General features: G+C 41.7%; 1 protein-coding gene across 1 annotated transcript in view; it reads left to right on the plus strand.

Annotated features, from left to right (window-relative positions):
- Window positions 1-16,299, plus strand: part of HMGCR (3-hydroxy-3-methylglutaryl-CoA reductase) — a 1,147,080-nt gene that overhangs the window by 925,163 nt on the left and 205,618 nt on the right. Inside the window, exon 14 of the mRNA XM_044064441.1 lies at window positions 10,900-11,057. Coding sequence (XP_043920376.1) covers window positions 10,900-11,057 — 158 coding nt within the window. The remainder of the gene's footprint in view (window positions 1-10,899; window positions 11,058-16,299) is intronic.

Here is a 16,299-nt window from a genome sequence, read left to right on the forward strand (position 1 = left end):
TCCGTCTCTGCATCGTCACCTTCTGGTGCAGCCCTGGCATCTGGACCCAGTTCCGGATCTTTTGATCCACCAATCGGGTCAGCAGCACCGGGCCATTCATTCTCTCAACCTCACTGCTTGGTTGCTCCACTTCCTTCCCTAGCCAGGCTACCAATGATTTCTGACTCAGTCAGAGACATTTTAGTGTCCTCTTTGAAGTCGTCCACTAGGACTGTTTATGCTAGCAAGTGGCGACGATTTTCGATTTGGGCAAACTCCAGAAATATAGATCCGTTTACTGCTCCCGTACATTCTGTTTTAGATTTCCTAGCGGAGGTTTTTCATTCGGGATCCTCTTCTTCTACAGTCAAAGTACAACTGGCTGCCATTTCCAAGTATCATGTTGGCTTGCATGACAATAACATCATGTCTCATAGATTATGCAAGGCCTTTTTGAGAGGAGTTTTTCTCCTAAAACCACCTATAAAGCATCCTCCTCCGCAATGGGATCTAAACTTAATGTTAGCATCCTTGATACTACCTCCTTTCGAACCGTCTGCTTCATGTTCTTTGAAGTTATTGACGTGGAAAACTATATTTTTACTCGCTGTCACTTCTGCTAGAAGGGTTTCCGAGATTCAAGCTCTCTGTATTCGTTCGCTCTCTGTATTCGTTCACCTTATTTGGTTTTTCATAAGGACAGGGTATCGTTAAGAACTAACCCTTCCTTTCTCCCCAAGGTTGTATCTCAAACCAATATTAACCAATCTATAGAGTTACCTGTCTTTTTCCCTAACTATTCCGACAGAGCTGAACAGAAATTGCATTTTTTGGATGTCCATCGTCAGCTAAGGTACTACTTGCATAGGACTAAACAAATTAGAAAATCGGACCAATTGTTTGTCTCTTATGCAGAAAACAGGTTAGGTCTTCCAGTTTCTAAAGTGACCTTATCCAGATGGCTGACTTCCACTATTTCCTATGTGTACTCTCTCAGAGGCAAACAACTACCTTCTAAGCCAAAAGCACACTCAACCAGGAGTCTATCCACTTCTGCAGCTTTTCAGGATAGACTTCCCATTGATACCATTTGTGCAGCAGCTACTTGGGCCACGCCTCATACCTTTGTTTCTCATTACAAGTTGGATTTGGCCTCCAGAGATAGGGCCAGTTTTGGTTCCACAGTTCTCAAGAGTCTGTTCCATTGAGCCACCCGGGATACAGGTGCTAGGGACGCGGTCCCATCCAGCAAGAATGAAGGCGAGATTGACAACTTAACATTTAGAAGTTATGTACCTACCATAACGTTCCATGTTAGTTGTCTTCTCGCCTTCTTTCTTGCGTCCCTCCCTCCTTCCCCCTGGCCTGGACAGATCTTGAAGAGTTCCTATTAGTTTGTTTCCTCTGGATCTTTTTTATGAGGACTTCTTTTAGGAAACTTTGTTCCTAATTTGGTTAGGATAACCTTTAGCAGGGTAAGTTAGCTGCCAAACGAGATCTGAGGTAGTTCCGCCTTGCATCATGGGATATAGGGTTGCCTCGAGCTGGTAAAAGGAGTTCTCGAGCTAAAGCAAGTGCCGAGTCGGAGCCGAGGATCGGCTCCGAACCCATCCAGCAAGAAAGAAGGCGAGAGAAGACAACTAGCATGGAACGTTATGGTAGGTACATAACTTCTAATTTTAGCAGCCCCTAATGCTTTATGATTTTGCCATCCTCCCTTTACCTCTGCTTTGGGATTCTACCCATATGTAAGGACTGCAGCAATGTGAGATGAAGAACATAGTACAGTTTTGTACCTACCATAAATGTAGATGTTCGAAGATCCACATTGCTGCAGTCCAATTTACCCTCCCTCCTTCCCCTCTGTAGTTTGGCATGGCTATATGGTCTGGGTGATGGTGGTTGTTGGGCATGTTTTTGGGAGGTATCCTGTTTTTGGGCTGTGGCCTTTCTTTTTAGGACCTTCTGACTTCTGGGGCAAGAAAAGATTGAGGATACGACGTCGGTCATGCGCTTTTATACCCTGACGCTCTGATGTCAGATCTGAGCGCCATGACCGACGTCAGCCTAATACTTTGGTATTCGGGCCAACCGAGGACAGCGGACTACCCATATGTAAGGACTGCAGCAATGTGGATCTTCGAACATCTACATTTATGGTAGGTACAAAACTGTACTTTTTCCCCCTTTCAGTGTCATTCTAAACATTAATGATATGAAGTGGAGTATTTGCTTTACAGTCCACCCACAAGTTTAACAAATCAACAGAAGTCCAGTGTTTTTCAGCCACTTTTTCCTGCAAAGTCATATTTCCCAAATGTGGAAAGATACTTTACAGTTTTCCATGTTTTCACTATTTTTATAGTTGCTGGTCTTCCTGTTCATCTCTGTCTCCCAACACCAGACTCTGGTTTAAATCCAAGGTACTGCTGATTCCTTCTGGTCAACTCCTGTGCTTTTTGTACTCTCTGTCAAACATTTTCCTTTGGAACATTGGAAGAGGTTTCACTGGCAATGTCTGTCTATGAACGTTACTGTCAGAAGAATGAGAAGCAGAGTCTCCTTCTGTTTGCTGACTCACTTTTTGTTGAATAAGCTTTTTTATTACCTCCATAGCTAAAAAAAAATGTTGATCCTCCAGGAAAAGACACTTTGAAGCAGCTGGTTGCAGCAGTTTGAACCTCACGCTTGCCTCTCAGTATTCCCTGATTGCTGGTATAAATTTACTTCTGTTCTGTGTGGTGTACAGTGAATAATCATTTACTAACACTCTGCTGTCTCCAGTTTTTTATACTTTACCCTTCTGCCACAGTTTTGTCAGGATCAACTTGTTTTGCTGGTGTGATTGCATCTTTACTAATATAAGTCTTGGCTGCTTTTTCATGGCCAGGTTTCTAGCAGGCACTCTGTGTCTTTTCAATTAACACATTCTGCTGTGGAACACCAGTCTAGTTACTTATTTAAGTGATCATAAAATTAGCACAATCTGTTCCTTACAGTTTCTCTGGTACATCAGAAAATCTCAGGTATTCTCTGCATGCTCTGTCTTCTAACCCTTAATATTTTTTAAACAATTCTTCTTAAGAAAGCTCATATTCAGCCAGCTTTTTCATCATGTCGACCGCTGATTGATTTTTGTAGTTTTATCAGTTCATCTGAATGGCTAGTTAAAGCTTTTTCTATGTTTTCCAGCCCTTTGCTGTTTGAATTGATATATTCCATCAGTGATGTTCATCGTGTTTCACTGCTGCAGTCATTACACTTGGGTTATCCTGCCGTCAGGCGAGCCCGCAGTCGGCCAGATTTCCAAAGTCTTGGTCCGGCGTCGGTTGCTGTCGCTTCCTCCCTGACATCAGTGCGCCAGGGGTATATAAGATGCAGCCGACGCCATTTTCTTCAGTCTTTCTTGCTGCGCGGTGCCCGAAGCAAAAGCAGTTTGCAAGTGCTGGTCGGCCGACTCCTGAGATATCAGATTCGATTTTCAGAACCGAAGTCTTCAATAAAGCTAAGTACCCCGTTGGGGAAACTTTTTCTAGCCTCAGACCGATGTCAGTAAAAGTTAATAATTGTATTTCTTGTGGGAAGCAAATACCTCATAAGGATTTTCATTCTTACTGTATTCCATGGCTAGGCACAGATCACGACGTCACTAGTTGTCGGTTTTGTGCTAGATTTAACAAAAGCACTATTAAACGCCAGTTTGATTTTGCTCACCGTTACTTTGGCCGAAGATTTAATTATACCATGCCGTCGAAACAACCGACGACCAGAATGCACAAAAAACGCAGAGACAAGGTTAAGGACAGGCATCCGAGGTCCAAAACGGATGGCGAAGCCTCTTCTAGGCCAGTCGCCGGTTCGCCAGTTCTCAGTGAGGCACTTTCGCAGCCCCTGACACCCACTACCTCAGAGCCACAGGCTGCTACTGACTCCCAAGTGGAAGTACCTAGACCTCTGGATACTCAAGGTGTTGGGCCTACGGAGACTAACCCTTCAGATGGGTCCAGAGCCGCTGAGCAGGCATCGGCTTCTGAGGGTGTTTTCAGACCTTCTCAACTTACCATTAAAACTACAGCCAAGTCTAAAACTCCATTAAAGACAAAGAAGCAAGTACAGCATTCACCTGGACAGGCCTCCATGCCTAAAAAACAGATGCTCAAAATGGCCGAAGACTTAATTATTCTGATCAGGGGTTCCCATCCCCCTCCTGATAAAAGGCCTAGGCAGGATACAGACTATGATTCCTCTGACCAGATTTCTGTATATTCTGATTCCTCTTCCGACCAGGAATACTCTTTACCCCCCTATGAGGACTCTGATACTGAAGAATCAATTCCTTCAGCCTCTCCTCCTGAGGATTATTCTTGTGGGGAAACTTTACATACCATAAGGGAGCATTTCCATTGGGAGGGCCAGGATTATTCAGAATCCAAGAAAAGGCTCAGAGACTTTCTTTTATTGTCTCAGCACAGGCCCCTTGCTATTCCGCCAGTGTTGGATATTGTGGATGATGTGTTCTGTGAATCCAGTTTAAATCCTGATTCTTTACCCCCTGCTCCAGTCAAGCCAGACATGTACTACAGAGTCCCTGACTCTCACAAATTTCTTTATAAAAACCCTGCTGCTGACCCAGAAACTATTTCCCAGGGTCCCAAAGGGGTAAAGGCTTCCATGGCTAAAAATCCAGTTCCCTCTGACAGGGAATCTAGAGCATTAGACAGTTGGGGGAAGAAAGTATACACTTCTGCAACTTTAGCAGAGAGGGCTTTAAATTGCCAGTTTCACATGCTTAAATACCAATAATACTTAATGTCTCAGTTAAAACAGAAAATGACTACTAGTGCAGAACATCCTGACTACAAGGAAATGCAGGATTTATTGCATACAGCTGAACAAGTGGGAAAACATACTTTGCAATGTGGTTTTGATTCATTAGAGGCCTCTTGTAGAGCAGCAGTTACAGGATATATGATCCGAAGGCATGCTTGGTTAAAAGAACAAAGTTTACCAGATCATGTTAAGGCAAAATTATTAGATGCACCTGTGCAGCAATACATTTTAGTTGGTGTTAAGGCAGAAGAGGTATTAAAGAAAATGGAGGATAAGGCAAAATCTACGCAAACAGTGAAGGATTTCTTACAGGTACAGCCACCATGATTTATCAGAAATTGGCCTACAAAGAATTGGTCCTTTCCAGTATCAGACAGGCCACAAAGAGGCAGATACAGACGCCCAAGAGGCAGATCTCAGCCCCAAGGCTCTTACAGACCACGACAGTGGGGTGCTTCAACCCCAAAAGGAGGTGAGGACAAGTCACAACCTTACAGGAAACAGTCCCAATGACTTCCCCCTTCGAATGCCAAGCACTTCCCTTTTGGCAGCTCCCTTACGGGGGAAACTAGCACTTTTTTCTCAAAATTGGCAAACAATCACCCAAGACAAATGGGTTCTGAATGTTGTGTCTCAAGGTTACAGTTTCCACTTTCACACTTTACCAAGACTAAAAGGAATGCCAGACGTGCCACAAAATCAATGGGCAGAGGCACAAAAATAAATTGCAGCCCTCATGGACATGAGAGCTATTCAAAAAGTGCCACAGCAAGAACAAGGACAAGGATTTTACTCGAGACTTTTCCTGGTCCCCAGAAAGGACAAAGCCTGAAGACCCATACTAGACCTTTCTACTCTAAATACTTACCTGGATGTACCGAAATTCAAAATGTTGACACTACAGCAGCTTCTACCCATGCTGGGGAAGAAGGCTTGGCTTGTTACTTTGGACCTCAAAGAGGCATACCTGCATGTCCCTATCAGACAAAATTGCAGAAGATACCTCAGATTCATAGCTGGTTCAATGCACTATCAATTCTCTGCACTGCCCTTTGGCTTATCTACTGCGCCCAGGGTCTTCACAAAGTGTCTGGCACCAGTAATTGCATTTTGCAGACAAAAGTGAATTCAAATATATCCATACCTGGACGACTGCCTTATTCAAGCAGAGTGCAAGGACATTCTTCTAAAGCATTTGGCGTTGTTATTTGCCTAGGGTACACAGTAAACGAAAAGAAGTCAAAACTAGTGCCCTCACAAGAGATAGTATTCCTTGGTGCCAGCTTAAATACAATGGCCCAGATGGCTTATCTCACGCCAGACAGACAAGGACAACTGACTCAGTATTTTCAATTGATAGCAACAAAGTCCCAACTCCCTGCAAAAAAAATTCTGCAGGCCTTGGGATTCATGGCATCCTGCATACTACTAATTCCATATGCCGGACTGCATATGAGGAAATTACAATGGTACCTAAAAAGTGTATGGACTCAACACTCTCACAGTTTGGAAACAGTAGTACCACTAATTCCCTGCCTACAACAGCAGCTTCGATGGTGGGCACAGGCATGTCACCTCAACAAGGGTCAGCCTTTCACTCTACCCACAGCCAGGCAGACTTTAACAACAAATGCTTCGGATTATGCTTGGGGAGCACACATGGCAGGAAAATGTATTCAGGGCAAGTGGACCACAGACCAAATGCATCTTCACATCAATCAAAAAGAGATGTTGGCTGTACAAAATGTCCTAACAGCTTTCAAAGACCTTCTGCATCCAGGGCAATTATTATTAAAGACAGACAACACCACAGTAATGTGGTACATAAACAAGCAAGGGGGCACTCATTCTTACCCCCTATGCAGACAAGCCATGACCTTGTGGAGCACAGCTCTAACTTATCAAGTTTATCTGCAAGCACAATTCCTGCCAGGAAAGAAAAATACTCTGGCAGACGACTTAAGCAGAAACATCATGGATCCTCACGAGTGGAAACTAAGTCCACAAGTCTTCAGCATGATAACAGAAAAATGGTGGTGCCCAGACATAATTCTTTTTGCCTCCCAACTGAATTGCCAACTCCAAAAATTCTGCACAAGGACTTATCACACACAAGCATGGAAAATGGATGCTCTTTCGTTCAGCTGGAAAAACCTCAAAGTTTATGCCTTCCCACCACTGCCTCTACTTTCAAAGGTACTCCTAACAGCCAGGCAAGAAAAACCACAGATGATCCTGATTGCTCCAAACTGGCCACGCCAGCACTGGTACCCAATCTTAAAGAACTTAGCTCAAGGACCACCATGGACTTTACCTCAAATTCCACACCTTCTGACTCAACAAAACAATCAGATCCTGCACAGTCAGCTCAAAACCTTAAACCTGGCTTCATGGCAAATTCATTAGTCAAACAGACAACACCTCTCTCTAAAGCTGTTATGGATGTCATTTTGAAGGCCAGGAGGCCTAGCACCAGGAAATCTTATTCAGAAAAGTGGAAGAGATTCTGTGTCTGGAACTAGGTTCAAAGCCTTGACCCTCTTGTCCCAAACATTCCTCAGATACTACAAACCTTAACTGAGATGCTGGACAAAGGACTATCCTTCTCATCCATTAAGATCCATGCCTCTGCCATTTCGGCTCATTACAACACAGATCCTCCTATTTTCTCTCATCCATTGCTAAAGCAGTACCTCAGAGGGGCTAAAAACATAAGAAAACACCGGAGAGCACCAACACCTACTTGGGACCTTGATTTTGTCTTAGAAAAACTCACTTTACCTCCTTTTGAACCAGCCAATTCAGCAGAATTAAAGTATGTATCATGGAAAACAGTTCTGCTAATGGCAATAACGTCAGCACGAAGAGTCTCAGAGTTACAGGCACTAATGGCGGTGGAGCCTTTCATCATTTTTCATCAAAACAGGGTTTCTTTAAGAACAAACCCTTCATTTATGCCTAAGGTGGTATCCAGTGTGGCTCTTAACCAAACCATCCACTTGCCAACTTTTTATCCAAATCCCCAGAATAAAGGGGAGAGACTTCTTCATTCCTTGGACATTCACAGACATTCACAGACAATTACTTTTCTACTTGGACAAAACAAAAGCTTTCAGAAAAACTGAGCAATTGTTTGTAGCATATGCTGCAGGATCACAGGGAAAGGCTATTTCAAAGCAGACCATTTGAAAGTGGATAGGACACTGTATTTGGTTCTTCTACACACAGCATGGGAAGCGTGTACCTAGTAACATTAGACCACATTCCACCAGGGCAACTGCCACTTCTACTTTGTCCTTGCTCAAACCCAGACTAGCTCTGTGCCATTAACTAAAACATAAACAACTAGCTAAGATGATAAGTACTTTGTATACTGTGATAAAGAAATATGTATCCTGTCTAACTCTATGTCATTATACTGCCTACCGTCCTTGCTAATATGTTATTAATGTTACATTTGTAGTAATCTCAGAAATAGTAATAGCAGTCTTGTACTTGTATGTAAATAGCCTATGTTTTTGTTAAGTTCTTTCAGCTCTTTTACTGTACCTAATTATCAATGTAACTCTGTTGGAGCTTTTCTCCCTGGGCCTCCGCTGAAAAAGGACATGTATCCAGTCGGACCATCCCGGTTAACAAATGTAAAATAAATAAATAAAAATAAATAAATAAATAATACTGCCTACCTTAGAGGAGTACCTACCAAAGATATCTTGGAAGCTGCAACTTGGAGTTCAGCTTCCATTTGCCTCTTTATTCTAGATCCAGAGCTGGCTTTGCCACTGCAGTGCTGCAGGGCCTCATAGCCACACCAAATCCTCTATAGAACCAGCCACCCTAACTCAGCTTTGGGATTCAACCCAAGTGTAATGACTGCAGCAGTGAAACACGATGAACATAGTACAGTTTTGTACCTACCATAAATGTAGATGTTCGAGTGTCTTCACTGCTGCAGTCCAGGTTACCCACCCGCCATCCCCTCTTTCTTAGCTGGGACTTATCTATACTTCTCAACCCTATACTACTTATGTGCTGCATTTGCTGGTTACTGAAGGTTTTGTTTTTTCATTATTGTATGTTTTATTAGCAATATGTATTGCCTACCATTTTGGGGGGCACCTGACATCTGGGGCAAGAAAAACTGAAGAAAATGGCATCAGCTGCATCTTATATACCCCTGGCGCACTGACGTCAGGGAAGAAGCGACAGCAACCGACGCTGGACCAAGACTTTGGAACTCTGGCTAACTGCGGGCCCGTCTGACGGCAGAATAACCCAAGTGTAATGACTGCAGCAGTGAAGACACTCGAACATCTACATTTATGGTAGGTACAAAACTGTACTTTTCGTTTATTTTAATCATATCTGAGTACATTTGATTTATTTCTTCCTCTTAAGCACCGGAAGCCATCTCTCAATCCAAAGCTAAGTTGAAGTGCTTTTTGCTGAACAGCTACGAATCCTTCTGAGACAGAGTTTTATATTCACCTTTTCTGGTTTATTTTTCTTTCAAGTTTTCCAAATTTCTTCTTTGCTGGCATCCAGGCAATGTATGTTCTAGCTAGTAACTGAAATTTACCAAAAAAACCCATTTTTTTCAATGGCACTCCTTTTTCTCAGTTTCTGTTTTCATACTGGGAAAGCTGAAGTCATACTGTTGATCAGTGTGCAGCCATCTTGTAACACTCCAAACACAGGAAATCTTGACAGCAAGTATATTTATTCAGTTTTGGCAGATATTTCACTGCTGTCTGACACCACATTATTGAAAGAGAGTTAAGTGACACACAGACAGCAAATGTGGTCTGGCTTCCATGATGTCTGTATTCATATGGAATTCTTTGAAGCTCATGTGAACTGCAGGATGCACAAATCACTGCTCTTTATTAGCATTAAAGCCTAAGTGTCCACATGTCTGGAAGTCTTCACCTAATCATTGAAGAAATTGAATCTGGCTTTGGACCAAGAGGTAGCTGTTACTTATTTATTTTATATAAAGTAATTATGGCTTTTTGAACTGCCGCAAATAGACAGTAGCATCATTTGTAAAGATTAATTACAACTAATATCCCCCTTTGCTGATAAGCAAATAATTAAACTCCATTTTGACGGTCTTCTCGCTTTCATGGCTGCCAACTGTTCCTTTTGTTCTCCCATTCCCTAGTCTTTTGCTGTGAGCACTGTGTCATGAATACTGCAGGATCAGATAATTTTAATTTATGCTTGCCCTACAGACCTAAATTGGATGGTACACAGAAGCATAATATAATTCTCATATGCCTGTGTGTTATTCAGGTCATCCATGTGTATGTTGACTGCAAGCATGCCCTTTCAGTATTTTATATACATGGACTCAGCCTCTGGTCTTCGTCAGAGAAAACTCCTGTAGCAAGGGATGCAGCACTCTCACCCAGGATAAGAAAGCAAGCTTTTGGTTGCGTGATCCTGTCCTCTAGCTCTAAGATTGTTAGTTGTGCCTGGATTGCAGACTGCAATCTTTAGTCTTGCCAGAGCACCTGTCAACTGACGTCTAACTGTTGAATTCATAGCTGTCTATTTGTAGCTGAGTGACAGCAAGCATTTAGTTTCAGACACTGAGTGGAAAACATACTGTATTTTGAGCAGGACTTTAGGTTTGTGTTTAATTACGAGTCTTAGACCCAAGTAAGTCAAGATCTCAGCCACATTTATCACTGTTCTCCATCATTGCTGCACAGTCTTGAGTTTAGTTCTCCAAAAGTATTGGATTTTGTAAAAATAAAATGTCCATGTATTTTAAGGGTAACTGTATCTCAGTCCATATGTATTCTGCATTTAAGTGTGGAAAAGCTGTTTAATTCACCCTTAGAATGAGTGTGTTCTTAGTGGTGTTGTGACACTCCAGCAGAGATTTAGTATCATGTTAAGATGAATGCAGTAAAGTTTATCAGTTCAGTTCAGCAGCACAGTTTCACCATTCTAGAATCCACATTTAAATTCTGGGCAGTCCAGTTCATCAGGGTGATTGACAGCTGTTTTGTTACCACATGTAATAGAAGTACACTATAAAGCAAGTACTGTGGCAAGTAATTTTTTTATTTTTCTTCCAAGTTGGGAGGAGGAGCAACTAGTCGAATTCTGGCTGATGGAATGACTCGTGGACCTGTTGTGAGGTTTCCTACAGCTTGCCAAGCTGCAGAAGTGAAAGCATGGCTGGAAAATGCAGAAGGATTTCTTGTCATTAAAGATGCATTTGACAGTACCAGCAGGTAAGTAATTATTTTGGAGGTTTGGAAAGACTGTGGTGATGAGAAGGGGAGGAACCTTGAGCATGGTTTACTACAGTAGACAAGTGTGTGGTAGTTGTACTGTCAATTATCTTTTACCCAGGAATACCTGATTAAATAGCCCAGTTCTCTGGTTTGAGATATACAGCATGTTCTGAAGCTTGTTATTAGACAGCTTAAGTGTAGTTATCAGGATTAGAACATAGGAAATCTTGAGGATTAAAATTAGTTGTTGCAGACTGTGACATAGGATGCCTTGTTTAGGAAGTACTACTAGCAGTAACATGTTACTAGCTAAAAGGGACAGCATCTGAATCCATTGATTTAAAAGTAGTGTGTTTTGATACACTGGAAGTTACAACATCCAAGTTGAAGAGAGACTTATGCTCAAAGGCTTGTCTACTTTGATGAAGCAAATACAAGAGTTCCATTGTAGGAGCAAGGAAAACTACTTGTTAAGATGCTGTTTTGTCTTACTTTTACTGTCTCATGTGCACTTCCTCCATTAGTCCTGCAGAGATAGCGTACTATGTACTGTGATAGGCTAGACTGAGATTTTATCTAATGGAGAAATAAATTAGAATAGCACTGTCGGGAAATGCTTGAAATACTCCAGCTCCTGTGGCATAGAGGGGCAAAGCCCTAACTACTACCTAGGCATCCAGAGTTTGATATGAGGTACTCAGAAATTGATGGAGCTGGCAAAGGAGGATTGGCCTGCCAATCTTGGGAAAGAGGGTAGATGGAATCATTCATCCACAGTCCCACAGAGAAGGGGGCATCATTGTGGAAGCAGGCTTTTAGCTCATCAAGCCATTGCTTGTTTAGTAGCTTTCATTACTGGAATTCGTTGCCAAACTATATAACCCTACAATCCTCCAAAGGTCTCTTAAAAAAAAAAAAACCTCAAACAGTATCTCAAAATGAACTGGCTTTGCCTATGTACCAACCCTGATTAAGTTAAAAACTGAAAGCATAATCTGTAAATATCATAACATGTAACTACGTCACCAAGCTCTGCATCTAATCTGACACCTCTTGCTTTTAATTGTGTCTGTCCATGAGAATTGTGAATCCCTGCTAGGGAACACTACTAAACCATTGTACATAATCACTTTGTTTTATATTTTCTATTGTTATCTAACTTCTTGTGTAATCTATGTAAGTTTGTCTGTTTGAAGCTTTTATCCCCTGGCCTCCACTGAAAATGGACATGTATCCAGTCAGACTATCCTGGTAAACTAATGTAAAATAAAATAAAAATAAATAAATTATAGCATTCATATATATAATGGGGAAATAGTATTCTGTTCCTCTTCACTCATGTTACCTGCAAAATTAATTTAATGTCTTACTGATGGATAATATTAACTGTTTTTTACAGATTTATACAAGTTATAATAGTATATATGTTATATATAATAGTATATAATATAAGGTGCCTTACCTTCAACTACTTCTAACTTTTTTCTACCACAACATTTCAGCCATTTCAGGAAGGGTCAGTTGTATAACTGTTGCTCAGTGCGTCTTAAACCTGAATGTAATGTTATGTATATATAACTTTGAAAATAGTTATTATTTTGTAAAGTGTTTTATAATATGTTAGTACTATATGTGCTAAATGCTGATATTGCTTATGACTGTAATCTGCTTGAAACTAGCATTTACTAAATATTCAATGTGTATTGTTATCTTGGAGCTTTTCTTCCCGGGCCTCTGCTGGAAATGGACATATATCCAGTCGGACTGTCCCGGTCAACAAATGTAAAATAAATAATAAATTACTGAGTGTACAGAAACATTACACTTGCAAGGAAAGGTGGTGCTGGTTCTCAAGGTGACACTTGGAGTTAGGCCATCCAAAATGCTCTTTCATTGATGAGGTACTAGCAAAGGCTGAAACAGACCTCATGGCCGCCTGCATGATTGCCCCTTTGAACAGCTCTCATCCGCATAGTGGGGTAGTTTCCTAGTAGAGGGAAATTAATACAAGAACAGTCTGACTGGGGGAGATTTAGTGGTCTGCAGACATGGGGACAAAAAGTATTTAGAAAAGAAAAGTGAGAAATACATGGAATATCCTAATGTTATGCATGTTGTGTCTTTGCTTAGGAGGGCATTGCTATTTTTTTATTGTATTTAATGTAGAAAGACTGGACCAACTGATCCTTGTTCAGTCGTGGCAATTGCAATGGTTGGAATATGAGGGAGAGAATGCAAGTAAATGCAGTGTATACTAAGACATTTTGTAGCTTAATGTTGCAAACCAATGAGTATATACAGTCATAAGTCCGGTATCAGTTGACACAGTGCAGAGTGGATGACAACATTTTAAGCTGAAGAAAATAATCTTGAGTTAAGCTCTTGTGGAGTCAGGTTATTCCACCTTGGAATAAGAATTGCATTGCCTTAGTTGTTTCTTTTTGTCAATAAAATTGTATCTAGATTAGATTAGTTTGAGACACCTTGCCAGGATCTTCAAGTAGACACTGAGATGCCAGGATGTATTCAGCAGTCACAGTTAACGTACCCTTTTGTTGCATACGGTTTATTTCCTGTAGAACTTCCATCTGTACAAAACATGTGCTTATTAAACCTGTCTTTAAGGGAAAGGGGAGTAGGACAAACCCCAAATCATATAGACCCATAAGTTTACTTTCATGTTGTGGAAAATTTATGAAGATGGTAATATTGGATAAGTTATTGTCAGAACTGGATAGGTTGGGACTAGAAACCATATATCAGCATGTATGCTGAAAATAGGTCTATTACCATCTGTAATATGATGTTCTATAACAATGTAGTAACAGCTATGAATGAAAAATTGTACTGTGATGCAATTTATATAGACTTAAGCATTTGACAGGGTCGTACACAAAACACTGATCATTAAATTAGTACAACTAGGTACTGATGTACTCTTGATAAGATGGATAGCTGCATGGCTTACAAATAGGACATGGCAAGTATCATACAGCAAATGCACAGGTGATATCCTTGGTTACAGTCAGGGTGCCCCACAGGGCTCTGCCCTAGGCCCTTACTTGTTTAGATTGTATCTTTCAGACCTAACTTTTTCATCTGAGGTGTTCTGCAGTCTATACGCAGACGATCTTAAAATTTGGTAAACTGATTACAAGTGTTACAGATAAGGCATGTCTGCAAAATAACTTGACTAAATTGACCATTTGGGCACATGAGAATAATATGCTGATAAATACATCAAAAACTAAGCATATGAGATTTGGGAGACATAAACTGAAAGGTGAATATTTAATGCAACACACAGTGATTGGAACTGTAGACTCATTTAAGGACTTAGGTGTATAGGTAGATTCAGCTATGAGGTTTTATAATCATAGCAACCAATTGGTTAATGATAGATGTTCTGCAGTCCTACCTCACCTTCATTCTTACATATGGGGTTGGAGCCGATTCTTGGCTCCGACTCTGCCTATTTACAAGCTGGAAGTCTTCTAGTTGGCTTGTGGCTAGGTAGGTATCCCATCATGCACCAGTACAATCCCCAGATCTCATTTGACACGTCAACGAGTTTGGTTGTGCTTCTCGTTGGCTTTGGCTAAGTTTCTTGAATTTATTCAAAATGTTTGAATTTTCTAGACTAACCTGTTATATCATAGTTGTTTAGCATAGTTAGCGTAGTTTAGAATAGTTACCTTTAAAATTGCGTCTTTGTGTGCAGTCTTTTGGTAGATTGGCCTTTTGGCTTGATCGTATTGGTATCCTGTGTGCTGTTTTTCATGCTATTCATAGTTTGGTATTTGTAGGCGCCTTTTGAGCTTAGCTTGGTGTGTGTGGTTATTAGGAGTTAGTTTTAAGTTTTTGGTGGATTCCTGCTTGCTAAATTGTTAGCGTAGTTAACAGAACGAGGTTCTGTTCTGTTTTGATTCTTTAGTCATAAGCTTTATTAGTGATGTTAGAACACGGTTCTGTTTTTCTTAATTAATATATTGAAAGTTTCACTGTATTCTTGTTTGAGTGTGTGACTTTCCTGTCTTTGTCTCTTAACTAGGTCTGTTTTAGTTAGAAGACCTAGTTGTTTTCCATTCCCCTCCTTGCCCAGGCTAGGCCCGTTTAAGTTAGAGGACCTAGTCCACGTGGTGTCTTTCTCTTTCCTGCAGGGCTAGGCCCATTTAAATTAGAAGACCTAATCCTCCCCCCTTTTTCTTCTTTCTGTGTGTGTGCCAATCTTTGTGAGAATGTCCAAAGTTAGTAAGGACCATAAGCCGTCTGACTTCAAGAAATGTATTAAATGCCCACAGAAGATGTCCATCACGGATGGTCACAGTAACTGCATTTACTGTCTAGGGGCCATTCATTTACAGGAAACCTGTTTATTTTGCCACTCTTTCACTCCTAGGATGTTGCAAGAATGTAAGAATAAGCTTATCCTAAAAGGTCTTCTTAAACCTTCCCTTGAGGAAGATCTGGCTAGTTCTTCCTCTTCTTCTAGATCGCAGGGATCTAAAAAGGAAAAGTCCTCTAAGAGGCCCTCCCCAGCACCAGCTGGTGTCTCAGAGCCACCTCTTAAAATCACGAAAATGGTTAAGTCTTCTGCCTCTTTGGCTCCACAGAGCTCGGTGCTGATTGAGAGCACTACTGTGACTACAGGGTCGGTTCCAAGTATTTCGAGCCGACCACTGAGACCATTTCACGGAGCCGGTCTATGGATCCTCTACCAGTCTCCCCTACATTGAAATCCCCGATACTTCAGAGATCCCGCTCTCGTACTGTGTCATCCAGGTCTTCCAGGAGTTTATTCGAAGAAGATGTGGAGAGGGTAGTGCTGAGACTGTTGCAGTCATCTACTTTGTCTAAATTGCTGTTGGCTTCAACCCAGTCGGTTCCGGAGCCACTTGAGTCCGTTCAGCCCCCTTCGATCATTCCTCCTCCGAGCCATGCTGGTCTTTCGGAGCCGGAGTGTTTGGTACCACTGGTGGAACCTTCGGCTCCAGCTCCCCCTGTGGCTGTTTCGAAGCAGAGTTCTGCTCAGACACTCTCTGCACTGACTGTAGTGTCTAGGGGCCGAAGCTCCCTGGTCGGCCCCAACAAGGATGCTTGGAACCAAACTTCTTCGGTTCCGAGTCTTCCTCTCGGCATGTCAGCGAGGGTGAGTTTGGACCCTATGTCTGTCTCTGAGCCGATAGCTCTGGGGCTGAAGGCATCCTCTGTCTCCTCGGAGCCGGGGAGGTCTTCGGAG

Source organism: Protopterus annectens, chromosome 2.part2 (assembly GCF_019279795.1).
Source record: "Protopterus annectens isolate FY-2018-M chromosome 2.part2, PAN1.0, whole genome shotgun sequence".
In the NCBI taxonomy this organism is placed as follows: Eukaryota; Metazoa; Chordata; order Ceratodontiformes; family Protopteridae; genus Protopterus; species Protopterus annectens.